The sequence below is a fragment of the Nicotiana sylvestris genome, chromosome 12 (assembly GCF_000393655.2).
Source record: "Nicotiana sylvestris chromosome 12, ASM39365v2, whole genome shotgun sequence".
Classification (NCBI taxonomy): domain Eukaryota; kingdom Viridiplantae; phylum Streptophyta; class Magnoliopsida; order Solanales; family Solanaceae; genus Nicotiana; species Nicotiana sylvestris.
This window is the reverse complement of record NC_091068.1, coordinates 137,968,903-137,985,960: the sequence shown is the minus strand read 5'-3', so window position 1 is coordinate 137,985,960 and position 17,058 is coordinate 137,968,903. Positions and strand designations below refer to the sequence as shown.

General features: G+C 36.9%; 2 protein-coding genes across 2 annotated transcripts; both read right to left on the bottom strand.

Moving 5' to 3' along the window:
* Positions 1-10,952: 10,952 nt before the first annotated feature.
* LOC138883821 (secreted RxLR effector protein 161-like) lies at positions 10,953-11,540 on the bottom strand. Its single transcript, XM_070164535.1, has one exon. It carries the CDS (start codon positions 11,538-11,540, stop codon positions 10,953-10,955), a length of 588 nt encoding a protein of 195 aa, XP_070020636.1.
* Positions 11,541-15,505: 3,965 nt separating this feature from the next.
* LOC138883820 (uncharacterized) lies at positions 15,506-16,157 on the bottom strand. Its single transcript, XM_070164533.1, has 2 exons — positions 15,987-16,157; positions 15,506-15,874 (listed from the first exon to the last, which is right to left on the bottom strand). The coding sequence occupies exons 1-2, from the start codon at positions 16,155-16,157 to the stop codon at positions 15,506-15,508; spliced, it is 540 nt and encodes a 179-aa protein (XP_070020634.1).
* Positions 16,158-17,058: the final 901 nt, after the last annotated feature.

Sequence of the window (17,058 nt, the reverse complement as noted above, 5' to 3'; positions counted from 1 at the left end):
GGACTACATGGACTACCCTGTCCTTAATTTCTGTGCTTGTAACTCTAAGTTAAGGACTACATGTCCTTAATTTCTGTGCTTGTAATTCTAAGTTAAGGACCAAGTGTCCTTGATAATGCTTCTATTAAAAAGATTAAAACATTTATTATTATTTTTTTTTGCTATTATAGTTGCCAATCTTTACTATCGAACAATTTTAAATGTTATTTATTTGTATATAAAAATTTTGAGTGGTCAACGTATTCGTCAGTCGTCACACTTTGTGGAATACCGCTGTACGTTCTTTACATTGGTATAACATGGACAGAGAAGAGATATAAGAAAGGGTAACACCATCTTTTCATATTAATTTTAATAGACTAGTGACTACTTTTGCTCAGCATTAAAAATGCTGAATAAAAAGTAACTACCACTTTAAAAAGTGGCTACCCCACGCAATTTTTACATGTAATTGTCTTGTTTTTATTTTGGGCTTTTTTCACTTTTAGCCCCTCGTTAGAAACTATTTACATTCGGTAGCCGAAAAAGTGTATAACATACAGAATATATATATACATATATATACAAAAAAATATACATTTTGTCGGCTATTATTTTAAGAGCGGCTATGCAATGTTATTTTCCCGTGTAATGTTTGTTTCCCGTCTCAATGTGGCTTAATCATGTATATTTTTTCATTTCCACTAAGCTTCAAGGGTTACAATTTCCTTCAAAAATCATAGTCGAATTCTTTCTACATAATAGTTCTGCATCTTTGAATGTAGGCTATGTGTCAGTTTGGACATCTGTCCATTATCATTTCCATATCAACTCCAACTATTCCTTTACATTCCTGAACATCCCCAGCATCTTTAACATTCACACCTTCAAGCATATATTTGTGCAACTTAAGACATGGAAGTAAGTTAGAAATTTTGGTGAACACATACGAGTGCAACTTATGAGGGGGTGAGTGGACGGGTAGCCATTCACAGGGATGCTATTTAGAGATTAACCAGTACTCATTTTGTCCTGAGTTTTTAAACTAAAAATCTTGACTTCAGGACAATTTAGAACATTTTTATCGAAAAATATTTGAACTGAAAAACTGAGATTCAGGACGCAACCTTTTAGAGTGGCTACCGACGTAACACATTGAGAGATTAAACAAAATTTGCTAAACTTGAGTTCAGAAGTGTTTGTGGTTCAATTGTGCAAGAAAATAGAAAGAGAATGTTCTCCAAGATCAAAGATGAGGGCTAAGAAAACAAATTGAAGGAATAGCAGGTTAGTAAGATTCTATAAGATATTAAAGAGAATATTGAAAATCGTATCGTTATTTATTGAATAAAATGTAGTTAGACCTTGTCTAAAATATTGAGCTGCGATCATCGATCGGAATGAACCACCAAAAAGAAACCCTCCCCTTTTGCAAAATAAATAAATAAATAGATAAAGCAGAAAAATAAAAGAAATAAACAGCATACACAATATATATGTGTGTGTATATATATATCCTTCTTTTCAATAGTTCATCTTGTGGTTCAAGTTTAAAGCATATTTTTAATTTAATTAATGTTTCAATCTCTTCCCGCGTGGGGAAGAGCTGTTAGGCATCTTGGATGGACTAACGATATTAAAATTTTCTTTGCGGAATCTAATAATGCTTCATTTAATGTTTGGAAAATCAAACTATTCTTCAATTTGAAAAATCTAATATATTCTACTATCTTTAGATTCCATGCAAAAATCATTGAACAAGACTGAATATCACCCCATAAAAGACTCCCTTAGATTCACTTTAATTGATTTTTTAGTTTTTGTGTGGTCTATAGTATTTGGTTTTTTTATATATCAAGTTCAAGACGGAATTAACTTCGTTTTTTCAAAGTTGCCCTTGAAATGATCTCGAAGTATCTGTTATATTTTCAATGAACAAAATAAAGAAATAGAAAAGGTTACTACGAACAATTTCATAGTTCATTTATGTTAAAAGATGGATTATTTAATATGTGTGAAAACAATCGAAAAATCAATTAAAATGGATTGAAGGGAGTATTTTTTTTCAGCTATAAAACTTGAGTTCGTATAATAAATTACTTTTAAAATACAATTATTCAACCTTTAAAGTGTTTGTGCCAATATATATTGTTTAGTTGTTATTAGCACCATTTTGGTCGGCAAACTTTCTTAGTTTTCCTCGTTGGTCCACGCAGTAGTACTCATGCTTTCTCACTTTATTCATTATAAAAAAGTCGATCCGTGTAATATAAGCTGCACAGAGATCTCATAAGATAGTCTTAAAATAACTATTTGACGAAATATTGACCTCTCCACCGTATATATCTAACAATTGTTTTATTTAAATACTGATAAATAAAATAAAAAAAAACATTCGAAGATTAACATCATTATCAAATTCTAATCTTGTTTCATTTAAGGAGAATCTTATGCGAATTTGGACTAAGCGCAACTTATCATCAAATAAAACAACCTTAAAATAGTGGTAGTAGTACTCTAATTTTTTAAGAATGCGACTCTCGAGAGTCGTAATATTTGAATTGTACAAAGAGTCACAAAGACAAATTAATAAATCTCTCTGGTCAAAGGACTGACTCAGAATTGTTGACTGGTACCCAAGAATAAAGAAAGGTCAAAACCTAATCTTGGAACACTTGCTAACTCTCTGACTCAAGGAAATTAAAACAGCAGCCAATGAAATCGCAAAGCTTTACTTCCAAGATTGTGTGACCTTGTCCCATTAGATTAAGCAAGTCATATATCTCCATCAAAGTCTCCCTTTCTTAGTGGGCGTTTGGAAATAAGAATTGTAAAATTTTCGAGAAAAAAATAAAATATAATTTTGAGTTGATTTTAAATTTTTGCGCGTAATTGGAAGAGTTTTGAAAAATAACTTTTTGAAAATTTTCAAAATTCATCTTCAAGTGAATATTGAAAATATTATGGCCAAACACTGATTTCCAAAAAAAAAAAAAAAGTGAAAAAAATTCATGGCCAAACGGGCCCTTAATATTTCAAAAGGGTACTGCTGAACGACAATTTTTTGGTGTCTTAAGAATTGCTGAAAAAAGATAAAATGTTGCTCTCCTTTTTTTTTTTTTTTGTGGTCATAATTTGACTTGACAGTTGACACAAAGACTAACAAAAAAAATTAAAATTTATGATCTTAAATATGCCACAATATTTTCGTGGCTATAAATTTTTTGAAAACTTATGGTATTAAATATAGCATAATATTTATGTGATAGAATATATGAGACCACCAAACTATATAGAGAGCAGGTCCTATATAGGTTTCCACAGATGAAGTTAATGAAACAGTAAGTAAATGGAACAAGGAACTTTTACGTGGAAAAATTCCTGTTCAAGGGGATAAAAACCACGACCTACACTGGTAGGATTTCAACTTCACTTTGAGCAATCTTTTAGATTACAACCTATGCAATCTAGGAATTAAACTCTTAATCCCTCACTAACTTGTAATACACATATTACAAGCCACTTTGCAATACACCTATTACAAAGACTTTAACTCATGACTAACTCTAGTCACGACACAAATACTAAAGGTTTATGATTTTCAAGGGGTTCCTAATTAAAGCTTCTAGATAAGCCAAGTAGGAATTACAATGAAGAACAATTACAAAGTTACAACTCAACAAGGACATACAAGATACTTTTTGTAGGAACTGGTCCGTAGTAGTGTTGTACTTTGTTCTTAATACACTTGAGAATTGAATGCTTGATCGATAGACGGTTGGAGTGCTTGAATGAATTCTCAAGTGTTCAAGTGATGTTTTGTTGTAATGCTCTTTGTTAATACAACTTGGATGACATCACTTGAATGATGTAATCAATTGGTTGGTCAATGAGAAGTGACTGTTGTACTGTGCTGAACTATTTGCGTGTACAGTGTAGGTAGTTCACTTTCCAACTGTAGATAGTTGACTTCGTACTGTTGTCAGGGGAACCTAAGAGGATGAGGTCTATATGTTGATTCTTTATCTTCTGAAGTCATAACAACTCACATTAGCTTAAGTCCGTTGATTTGAGTTGTGTACCAAGTGTATCAGGTTCTTTATCTGGTTCTTTGACAGTAAGTTTGTTAGATCGTCAAAACATAAAGCTAAGGTACTGTAAAACACATCAATTTCCCCCTTTTTTATGATGACAAACTTTAAAATTGACAATCATATTTAGAACAACAAAAACCAGATAGAGTAACAGGAACGACATAAGTTCCCCCTGAATTTGTGCTTTCTCCTGAATCAGTCCCTTCAATTTTGCTCCTCTCTACTCAACTCTTCCCCATTTTGGCATCATTAAAAATACACAAGCAAGCAAGCAGCATAACGAAGTCTAGCCTAGCCAACTCATGCCACTTATGTGCACACCACATGATAGAAAAGAGAAGCAGAGAAACAAAAGCATTTATAGCAAAAGATAAGAGTCTTCATTAAGATTATAAAAGATAAGCCATTGCTGTACAGCAAAGGCAAATTTGGACTATTGAAAACAGGAGCAGTGCATGTGAATTCCATCCATAGCACAAAACAAAACAATAAAAAACAAAAACAACTACCACAAAGTCATCAGAATAAAAAAGATAAACTGGAAACTGGTCACCGGTCACCGGTCACTGGTGGATTAGCCTAGGAGACACTAGATGAAGAGGGCTTTGAAGCAGTAGAAAGAGTGTTGAGAACGAGATCAATCCGAGAATTTGCTCTGCGAGCAATTTCTCCTTCAGGTTCTCAACCTGTTGCCTGAGATCAGCATTTTCTTTGGTCAGACAAGCAACCTCTGCACATGATGAACTAGAGGACCCTGGTGCCTCTTGAGCCTGACTTAGCTGAGTCTCTAAAATGACATTTGTCACACCTCCTTTTTCACCTACACCCGTAAGGGCGTAAAGGAGTTTTTCCATTTAAAGGACAATCGGAACGAGATTTAATTATTAATTATTCAGAGTCGCCACTTGAGAGATTAATGGTGTCCCAAGTCACCGGTTGTATCCCGAACCGAGGAAATTTATGACTCTGTTAACAGTCCGCGAACCAGAAATCCGAGTAAGGAATTCTGTTAACCCGGGAGAAGGTGTTAGGCATTCCCGGGTTCCGTGGTTCTAGCACGGTCGCTTAACTGTTGTATTTGATTTTATCTGATTTTAATACCTGCTAGCTTATGTGCCTTTTATTCGTAAACCGCTTTTTATTTTAAAGAATTACGATATCGTGAAAACGCGTTTCGAACCCCGTCGTAATCAATGCGCCCGTGATTGTCAACACATTTCGACTTCATCGAGATTTGGATTTGGGTCGCATCAATGCGCACCCGAGTTCAGGAAGGTAATTTTATTAAGAGCGCGTTTAAAGCAACTACGCGTTTGCACTTTGCGAGGGCCATGGAATTTCAACTAAATGGCACACCTCGATTTCTAAAGGAATAAAATTAATTAAGTGAGGGCCATGCAATTGTCCTTCTGTTCGACATGGCACGCCTCAAATTGTCCCAAAGGGTTGTACCCAATTAAAGCAGCCTATGAATATTCATGAATTGTTCTTCTCTTTTGCTTTGAAATTTATCGTAAAGCATGATTTATAGAAGCTGAAATGGTGGGAAACCATATTAAAAAGAAAATTACTTCCAATCATACGGAATTGCCCAAGCATTTTACGAACAGATTGTCTCTAGCCTATTACCTCTAACCACTGGCAAGCACGAAACGAGGTATTAATTAATACTAATAAGACGAACGGAAACAGTAGGGTAACAAATCAGGATTCCCCTTTATATATTTTGAATTCGTAAAAAAAAAAGTTGAGCCACAGGTAAAAACATTCTAGCTACAGATAATGAGATCCAAAAACAAACCAGCTGCTCTAAAATCAAGCATACCATTTTAATCCTAACGGAGAAGACACAATAAATATCCGAAAAGAAAAAAAAGTAATTCATGTACCTTAAGATGCAGTGGGCCAATGGATCAAATTAATCAATATGCAAACAACAATACCAAACGGATCCATCAGGGAATAAACATGAATCGATATTAACGTAGACCATATCCAATTTTGCGTTGAAACTAAAACTAAAATCAACAAAACCATACCATGAACAACAGAAAACATCAGAGAACAAACTCCACCATGTATACGCGAACAAATTTCAGCAAATTCATAGCACATGGATGCCTGAACAACATTTACATTTCGAGATTGAGACAAATGCCTATAAACATCATTCGAGACAAATTTGAATAGCCAAAGAAAGGCGAGAGGAAAGTTGTAGCTTAGCAAAATAGAACCACCGAAGAACAACTCACACAACTGAACCTCAAACTTAAATTTTAAGTCCAAACAATTGAAACAAACAGACCTGGACCATTGAAAAAATCACTTAACGCGAAACTAACACGAGTTCAAGCTGGTCTTTAGCTAAATCAGTAGCATATATCAACAAAACTTAAAACTGAAAAGAAGAACCCAGAGAATATAGTCCTATTCTGGAAGGATGACAGGATGAAAGGAAATAGACATATCAAACAGTGCTTATGGAACTCGTCTCGAGCTTATACGAGCAAACTGAACCCAAACATTTACAACAAGCTCTAAAGAACCCATTACTGAACTATGGATCATTTGAACAATAATAAGTTTCTTTATCAAATAGCTAATCAAACTGATTCTAACAGCAAATGACGTGTTTCACTAACTCAAATGACCAAGAATCAAATCTGACTTTGATCAAACGCATTTGTCAAAAGATCAGATTCGTACCAGTATTGCAGGGTAGACAATTTCAGAGTTTAATTCATATGTAAACTAAACTAAACAAAACCAGAATAAACATGAACACATTGTTCATTTGAAGTCGACGACACTTGATTCAGAATATTCTTCAAGCTTGAATAACCGTCAAGACATGTAGGGAATGAAAGACGACTATTCAAATCGACTTCTACTAACTGAAAATACTCAAATACATCATACTACTGAGAATGAATTCATTCAACACGAGATTCGATCCCAGCACAAATAGAGCACTCGAGACAGAAACACATAGTTCAAAGCACTAAAACAAAATAGAATCGCAAGAACAGAGAGATGAAGATTGAACCTGAAATTTCGAACTTCTTTTGATAACAGAAGGTTCGAAACACAACCAAATCAATAGCAAAGGCGAGCAGCAATCAGAAATTTAGACAGCGGCGAACTCAGCAATTTTCAAACGAGCTCCATTTGTAAACCAACTCCATCGCACGCACGATTAAACCAGAGACGATATGCGAAGAAATCGAAACTCTTTTTTTTATTTTTGTTTCATTTTGTTTTTACTCTAACGAAGAGAAATAGAAATCTGGGATCCTTTCTGTATTTTCTGGGATTGAAACTAAAAAAAAAATCCAAAACAACGAGGGTTCGGTATCAATCAAACAAACGCCGAGAATCAGAAAACCAAAATAGAAATTAGAAATCGAACCTCCGAACCTCTTTTTTTTTCAAAGAATCAGATTGAGCCCTTTTTTGAAACGAATCCCTGATGAATGTGGGGCTTGGATTGAACGAAATCAATCCAATGCCTCACATTCATCCAACGAATCATCTCTAGGACCTTCCAATCGCGTGCCTCCTCTCAAAATCGAGCGAGTGAACAGAAACGAATCTTGGCCTTAGAAAATCCGTTAGCAACAGCAAGAGGATAGGTAGAGGGACGCATGGGTTAGGCCTTGATGCTCACTCGCGTGAATTTTGACGATTTATTGGGACAGATTTGAGGCCTGACTCGCGTATTCTTCAAAGAAGAAGAACAGTCACAGAGGGGTGGGTTTTGGGATTAGGGGTCTGTGGGTTTGACTGATGGACGGGTCGGGTCATGGGCAAGGAGGGGTGATTTGGGATGGGTTGGAATGGGTATTGATTTTGGGCTGGGATCCATTTGGGCTGGGGGGTTTTAAGAACGGAATTGGCCCAGATTATTCTACTCTTATTTTCTTTTCTCTTTTATTTCCTTTTTCTCATTTTTAATTTTTTTTATAATTTTTCTAATTTTTATAAAGATGTAAAACTAACATGAAATCCTAATTATTTCAAAACAAAGACTAATTAATTCCTAAAATTGTTTAAAAAAAACTATTTCATGACAAATTCACAATAAAAATCATTAAAATGCAAAAGTGAACTAATTTTGTGATTTTTCATGTTTTGTCTAAACAAATTAACCCTTAATTGATACTAAAATATAAAACTAAAACCTAAATGCAAAATGCATATTTCTGTATTTTATATAAACTAAAATACGACAATTATCAAGGAAATGACACCGAAATGCACAAAAATTGTAAAAAATAAAGAAAAATTATTTTGTTGGAATTTTTTGGGAATTATTCATATATAGGGCAAAAATCACGTGCTCACAACATTCCTTGCCTTTAACTTCCTAATCTCCTCAGTAGCACTGTCCTGGGCATTGATGAGCTGTCAGATTGTCGAAGTGCTGCCTACCCCTCTACCTTTTTCAACACATTCACATTCCTCTAGAGTAGTTTGCGAAAAGTCTGCTTTTTGGTCCCCACTTTGGGCTGTCCCAAAGGCACATTAAAGAACTTGAAGACATGCGTGAGAAGAAATCCATAGGGGATACCATTATTTCCATCCTTGAAAGCTGCAACCTTTTGCATATGCTCAATCATTATGGCTGGCAGATTAACAGATCGAAAACCATCCAATGCTTCCATCAGATATAGATCAGACATGGATGTGATAGACCTTCTCTCAGTGCGAGGTAGCAGAACTTTGTTCACCAACTCAAACATGAGCTGATACACAGGAAGCAAAGCTTTCTTATGCACCCGTTCCCTCCGCTGGACTGCTCGTTCCTTAACAGAAGACATGCCATCAGTAGGAACCTTAAGAATGTCTCCTAGCATAGCAGAGTCCATAACAATGTCTACACCATTAACTAAATCACATGTATGGTCGGATTCAATAGTGAAGAGGTCAGCATAGAAACTATGGACCTCATCCTCATAGACTTTGGGCACATCCACTTTGAACAGATGTCCCCACTATTGAAATTTGACCATTTCAAGAATTCGCCTCATACCAGCCATCTCAGGTATTTCTGGGTCAAATGTGCGACGCCATAGAACTTTCTAGTACCTCAACCTTTCTTTACCAGACACATTTTCACGCTTCACTTTCTTCACAGAACCGGGTTCCTTCATATTCTCCAATTTCCTCTTACCAAACTTCACACTAGACTTAGCCTTCCCACTTGATTTCACCAGAACATCATCATCAAACAATGACTCTTCAACCACCACTTGCTTCAACTTGTCACTACTTTTACTGGGCGTTCCAATAGCCTCCTCTGAAACACTTTCAGCAGATTGTTTATTTTTCCCAGTTCTTTTCACCAAGGAACTTGGTCCTCTTGAGCTTCCTCATCCACTTCCACAATAGGAATGTTCTTGTCACAAATAATCTCTCCATCATTGATTAGCTTTTTTTTTCTTTTTTCTTGCTACTCCTGTTACTCTTATGCAGGGTAGACTCAAGAGCCACTTTTTTTTTGCAACCTTGTAGTAGGTCTTTTAGGAGAGGGCTCAGGAGTGACTACTGGCCTCCTTCTGGAAATAAACACATGTAGAGCAATATTATCCTGATCTTCTTCATCACTGGACCGCATAGCAGAAGGTACTACTTCCAAAGGCTCAGCATCAAAGTGAGGAGAAGGAGAAGGGTCAAAACTGACCTGGGAAGAAGATTGATGACTTGTTTCCTCAAGAGAGGGGTCAGGTCTTTCAAGAGGGGTCCTAGTAGTTTCTTCTGGTGCAAGTTGTTCAAAGATCACCATCGTTCCTTCTCCTACCAACGACTGAGTCTTTTCCCCTTGAGACTCATGCATAGTTGAGGTGACCTCATACATTATTCCTTCAGAAGATATAACCAACATGTTTCTATGGCCTCTCTCTCCTGAGATTCTATTGGTGCAACAAAATCCGGGACGGGAGTACCTGTAGACTGATCAATACCATCCTTAGAACCCTTTTTTGCATGTGGAGTCTCACTATTTTCTCCATATGTGCTTTGTGCTGAGAGAATATCAGGCGATAGAGAAGAGAAACTATCGATTTTGGGGATTTCAGAGTTCTCAACACTTGGTGGGAGAATGTTGTCTAAGGGAGTAGTGAGAGTGATAGAGGGTGAAGGATAATCAGGTTTAGGAGTATCACTTGAAACAGTGGTGGAAGAGGGAATGGTGAGAGGTGTTTCACTATAAACGGAGGAGTCAAGGGTTTGCTCTAGGGTTTTCTCTTCAATTGTGGGAATGATTGGGTAATCTTCAGCCATGGTAGAGAATAAGTTTGAAATTTCTAGAAGGGCTGAAGAAGAGAGAGAGAGAGAGAGAGAGAGATGATCATGAGAGGGTTTTAATGATAGAAGAGGCAATTTTGAGGAAGAGAGAAACCGGTTCTGAAATGGCGATAGTTTTGTGGGGAGGTGCAGCATTTCAGAGGGAAGTGAAAGGATTTGAATGAAAAGACGTGACATGCAGGGTCTAAAAAGGTTGATGACGTGGCAATCATTTTTTTATTTATTTTGAGATATGCATGAGAAAAACACAAGACTACTGACTTGTGGTACAAGAACCATGTTTTTGATCGATCTTTCAAAAATGCTCAACCCTCTTTCATTGCTTATGCATTTCCTCAGCAACTTCTATAATAATCATGCGTGTCTACCTGTAATGGTATAGAAGTGAGTTAGACTTGGCCGGAAAACACTTTAGCTAATTTTACCTGTATGTAATTTTCATAGCTATATAGTAGGAATCAGGTTCCCAATTAGGCTTTATTAGCCCCAGTGCCAATCTGTTTCTCTCAAAGTGTTCTCTACTTAGTGCTTTGGTGAAAATATCTACAATTTGGTCTTCTTTGCTGCAAAACTTCATACAGATAAGTCCCTTCCCACGTTGGCTTTGAGAAAATGATATCTCACATCAATGTGCTTGGTTCTTTTATATTGGACTGGATTCTTGGCCATGTTGAGTGCACTTATGTTATCATACAGAAAAGACACATAGTTAGTATACACTCCAAAATCTTCTAATTGTTGTTTGATCCATAAAAGCTGAGCACAGTAGGAGGCTGCAACAACGTATTCTGCTTCAGTTGTTGAAAGAGCTACTGAATTTTGCTTCCTTGTGCCACATGAAATAAGACATGATCCTAGGAAGTGAGCCATTCCAGATGTGTTTTTCCTGTCCACAAGATAACCTGCATAGTCAGCATCAGCATACCTAATAAGATTAAAATTGTCACTTGAAGGGTAGTACATAACGAGGTCCTGCGTTCCCTTAAGATATCTTAAAATTCTTTTGGCAGCCTTCAGATAAGATTCCTTGAGATTTGACTGAAATCTTGCACACAGTCCCTCACTAAAGACAATATCTAGCATGCTGGCAGTGAGATAGAGAAGAGACCCAATAATTCCTCTATTCACTGTTTGATTTACAGGAGAGCCAGATTCATCCATGTCCAGTCAAGTGTCAGTGGCAACAGGAGTGTAAATTACTTTTGATACTTCCATATCAAATGTACCCTTCGTGGAGTGCTTCACTTGAAGACCCAAGAAGAAATTCAACTCACCCATCATGCTCATCTCAAACTCACTTCCCATGAGTTTTGCAAATTTCTCACATAGTGAATCAGTTGTTGCCCCAAAAATGATATCATCAACATATACCTAAACAATGAGTAGGTTCCTCCCCCGTTTCTTTAGGAACAAAGTATTGTCAATTTTTGCCTCTTGTAAAACCATTTTTTAAGAGAAACTTTGACAACCTTTCATACCAAACTCGAGGAGCATGCTTCAATCCATACAACGCCTTGTCCAATTTGAACACATATTCAGGGTATTCATGACATTCAAAACCTGGAGGTTGCTTTACATACACTTCTTTCTTGAGGAAGCCATTTGTGCTTTTGACATCCATTTGGAACAGAGTGAATTCTATATGTGATGAAAAGGCAATGAGGATTTTGATAACTTCTATACGAGCAACTGGAGCAAAAGTCTCATCATAGTCAATTCCTTCCTCCTGATTGTAACCTTGGACAACTAACCTTGCCTTGTTCCTTGTAGTATTCCCATGTTCATCAAGCTTGTTCCTGAATACTCACATGGTTCCTATGATGGTACGTTCTGAGGGTCTAGGTACCAGGTGCCACACTTTGTTTCTTTCGAATTGATGCAGCTCATCTTGCATAGCTATGATCCAGTCTGCATCTTTTAAGGCTTCCTTAATATGTTTGGGCTTTATTTAGGAAAGAAAGGTTGAGAAGGCAAGCGAATTTCTGGCTTTTGATCTAGTTTGGACTCCTGAATCCAGAGGGGTAATTATGTTTTCAAGAGGATGAGAGCTTTTATGTTTCCAATTGGGCACTTGAGCTTCATTTATAGACGAGCTGGGTAATCCTTATTGGTTTTCTTGTATTCTTCTTTCAACTACCCGTGAAGTACTTTGAACTGCATCAACCACTCTTTCTTCAGCTTCAGTGGTTGTAATTGTAGTACATGGTTCCTCTCCGACTGATGAGAAAGAGGTTGTATTGTCTTCACTTGTCTCCTTCACTTGACTCCTTCACTTGACTCATCATATCTACCTTTCCATTTGCCATATTAATAACTTCTCCTAGAACCATCAGAGGCTCTCCATCTTGATCATCCTTGTTGTTTTTCTCATAGGAAGGGTAGGACTCGTCAAAGATTATGTGGATACTCTCCTCAACAAATTGAGTCGGCTTATTGTATACCTTGTAGGCTTTACTTTGAGAGGAATATCCCAGAAAGATTCCTTCATCACTCTTGGCATCAAATTTTCCAAGCTAATCCTTTCCATTGTTGAGAATATAACATTTGCACCCAAATGTTCTTAAGTGAGTCAGCTTGGGCTTCCTTTCATTCAGCAACTCATAGGGAGTTTTGTTCAAAAGAGACCTGATTATGCACCTGTTCACCAAGTAACATGCAGTGTTGACAACTTCAACCCAGAAGTTCTTATTAATGCCACTATCGATCAACATTGTTCTTGCCATTTCTTCAACAGTTCTGTTCTTCCTTTCTACAACTCCATTTTGTTGTGGAGTTCTTGGGGCTACAAAGTTATGGGTAATGCCATTTTTATTGTAGAATACATCAAACTTATCATTGTCAAATTCTGTTCCATGATCTGATCTGATGCATGCAACTTTTGACTCCATATTCAAATTTTCTTCACAAAGGCTACAAAAACTTCAAAAGTTTCATCTTTTGTTCTAAGGAACATGGTCCAAGTGAATCTTCAATAGTCATTCACTATCACAAAAATGTATCTTTTCCTCCCCTACTTTGTACTCTCATAGGACCACATAGATCCATATGAAGGAGATCAAGTGGTTTTGAGGTGCTGACATCCTTCTTTGGCTTGAATGAGGATTTCACATGCTTCCCTCTAGCGCAAGCATCACAAACCTTGTGCTCTTTGAACTTTGACTTGGGAAGACCACGAACCAGGTCCTTTTGAACTAGTTTATTCAGTAGAGAGAAGCTTGCATGTCCCAGTCTTCTATTCCACGGCTTAGCATCATCATCAACTACTTTCAAGCAACTCAAATCACCACTTTGTAGGGACTTAAAATCAGCAACGTAGATATTCTTGTATCTTTTGGCCATAAGTACCACTACACCAGTTACTAGATTTGTAACTGTGCATATCTTTGACAAGAATTCCGCTGTGTTTCCCTTATCACATATTTGAGAAACACTCAAGAGACTGTACTTGAGACCATTTACATAGTACACATTCTCAATAGAGTGAGTGAGTTATTTCCCAATCTTACTAACTCCAAGAATGTACCCCTTTTTCCCATTGCCAAAGGATATACCCCCTCTTTGCAAGGCTTTTAGTGAAAGAAAGTCCATAGTATTTCTAGTCATGTGCTTTGAGCATCCACTGTCCATAAACCATTGTTGACCACTTCTTTTTACTATTTCCTACACAAGGAGATGAAGGATTAGATTTAGGAGCCCAAGCAAGTTTGGGTCCCTTGTAATAGACAAGAGGATGAATAAGTGCTCTTCTAGTTCATGCAGGTAACTTGTGCTTTTTATGGGCGGCACCTGGTCCTCTTTCAACAGTTACTCTTTCAGCAAAGACTTTGTTTTTCTGAAGAGACTGAACCATAACTTGGCAATTTTCTTTGAAATGCCTTTTGTTCCCATAGTAGGTACACAACCAATTATCAGGTACAGTAACATATTTGCTATGAGGATTATAAGGAGTTCTCTCCCTTTGAAACCCTATTCCCTGCCTGTTTCAACCATTGTTCACGTACATGGCAGTAATAGCATCCGAGGACCAGGTTTACTTAAGAGACTTCTCAAGATCATTTTTTACTCTTTTCAGTTCTGCTTGAAGCTGCCTATTTTTCTCAAAGTTCAGCACATAAACTAGTTTTTACGACGTTTAACTCATTTTCAAGTCTAATATGTGCTTCGCTAGCAACTTCTTTTCCTTTCTCAAAATTTCCAGGCCTACATTCTACTTTGATTTCCTCTATTGTTTCCCTCAAGTCTATAATCACAACTAAGAGGTCATCTCTTTTATGCTCCAACGCATCAACTTTCTCCACTAAGTCATTCTTTTCTTTACTGAAATTTTTGATGGTTTCTTTTAAATAAACAACTACTACCATCAAATTATCTCTTTCATGTTCTACACTAGCAATTTTCTTAGTTAGAACATCCTTTTCATTTTCCAGATTATCTATGGTTTCCTTCAAGTCAACCACACAGACTACCAGGTCATCTCTAGTTTATTCAGCATCTCCTAACTCTATGGTTAAAGCATCCTTATCATCTACAAGACTATGATAGGCATCAATTAACACATTTGCTAATGACATGAGTTTCTTAGGATAGTAGTATTTCAGATTTCTCTAAACATCCCTAAAATTTACCTCATCATTGTCATCATCCTCATCACTGTCTGACTGAGCCATCAAAGCAAATATTTAATCATATTCATTGGCTTCACTATCAACTGCCATCATAGAGTTATCACCTGCATCATTTTCTTCTTCAGACTCACCGGAGGAATCTCCACATGCTGCAAGAGCTTACTTCACAACATTGTTAGTGGCGTCCTTTCTTTTGAAGCATTTGTCAGGAACCGGGTTCCTCTTGGCTACTTTATGAGAGTTGTGTTTGAAATGTTCTTGCTTCAAGAGAGGGAAATCCTTGATGAAATGCCCTGGCTTTCTAAATAAATGACGGAGGTTATAATTCTTTGGTTTGTTGGAACTGCCTCTCTTTGGTATACCTCTATTTCTTTGAACCATTTTCTGAAACCTTCTGGTTAAGTAATCCATGTCACTGTCCTCCTTAATGGAGTCATTGCTTTCAGCCTTGAGTGTCAGGTTCTTTTCCTTCTTTGGTTCTCTTCTTTCACTATCCTTGTTCTACTTCATTTCGTAGGTTTTCATATTTCCAACTAGCTCGTCTATGGTTAACGCCTGCAAATCTTTTGCTTCAGTAATGGCATTCACTTTACTCTCCCATGAACTGGGCAAAACATTGAGAATTTTCCTCACAAGCTTGCTCCTAGGAATGATTTTACCAAGCGAGTATAGCTCATTTATGATGGAAGTGAATCTTGTATGCATGTCTTGAATAGATTCATCGTCCTTCATTCTGGAAACCTCATACTCAGTAATGAGCATGTCAATCTTGGATTGCTTTACTTGAGTGGTTCCCTCGTATGCTGTTTGTAAAGATTCCCATATCTCCTTGGCGGATTGACAGGCTGAGATCCTATTGTATTCATCGTCCTATACAACACACCAAAACTTTCTTGGCACGAAAGTTTTTCTCTATAACTTTCCTATCTGCATCGTTGTATTCTTTCCTCGTCTTAGGCACTGTCTCACCGGGGTCTCCGACCTTCTTTGTAGGGAGGGACATAAGGACCATCACAAATAACATCCACAACTCGAAATCTTCTGCCATGATAAAGTCACACATTCTTGTCTTCCACCACCAATAGTATTGCCCATTGAACCTAGGTGGTCTGTAGGTAGACTGACCCTCTTCAAAATTTGGTGGAGCAGCCATGAGGATCCTTTCTAGGTGTTAACCCATTAGAAAGAACCCGCTCTGATACCAATTGATAGAATATATAAGTCCACCAAACTATATAGAGACTATGTCATAATAGGTTTCCATAGATGAAGTTAATAAAACACTAAGTAAATGGAACAAGGAACTTTTACGTGGAAAAATTCCTACTCAATGGGATAAAAAACCACAACCTACACTGGTAGGATTTCAACTTCACTTTTAGCAATCTTTTAGATTACAACCTATGCAATCTAGGAATTAAACTCTTAATCCCTCACTAACATGTAATACACTTATTACAAGCCACTTTGCAATACACCTATTACAAAGACTTTAACTCATGACTAACTCTAGTCACGACACAAACACTAAGAGTTTATGGTTTTCAAAGGGTTCCTAATTAAAGCTTCTAGAATAAGCAAAGTAGGAATTATAATGAAGAACAATTATAAAGTTACAACTCAACTAAATACATACAAGATACTTGCTGTAGGAACTGGTCCGTAGTAGTGTTGTACTTTGTTCTTGATGCACTTGAGAATTGAATGCTTGATCGATAGATGGTTGGATTGCATGAATGAATTCTCAAGTGTTCAAATGATGTTTTGTTGTAATGCTCTTTGTTAATACAACTTGGATGACATCACTTGAATGATGTAATAACTTGGTTGGTCAATGAGAAGTTACTGTTGTACTGTGCTGCACTGTTTGCGTGTACAGTGCAGGCAGTTCACTTTCCAACTGTAGACAGTTGATTTCGTACTACTATTAGGGGAACCCAAGAGGATCAGGTCCCTGTGTTGAATCTTTATCTTCTGAAGTCACAACAACTCACATTAGCTTAAGTCCGTTGATTTGAATTGTGTACCAAGTGTATCAGGTTCCTTATTTTGTT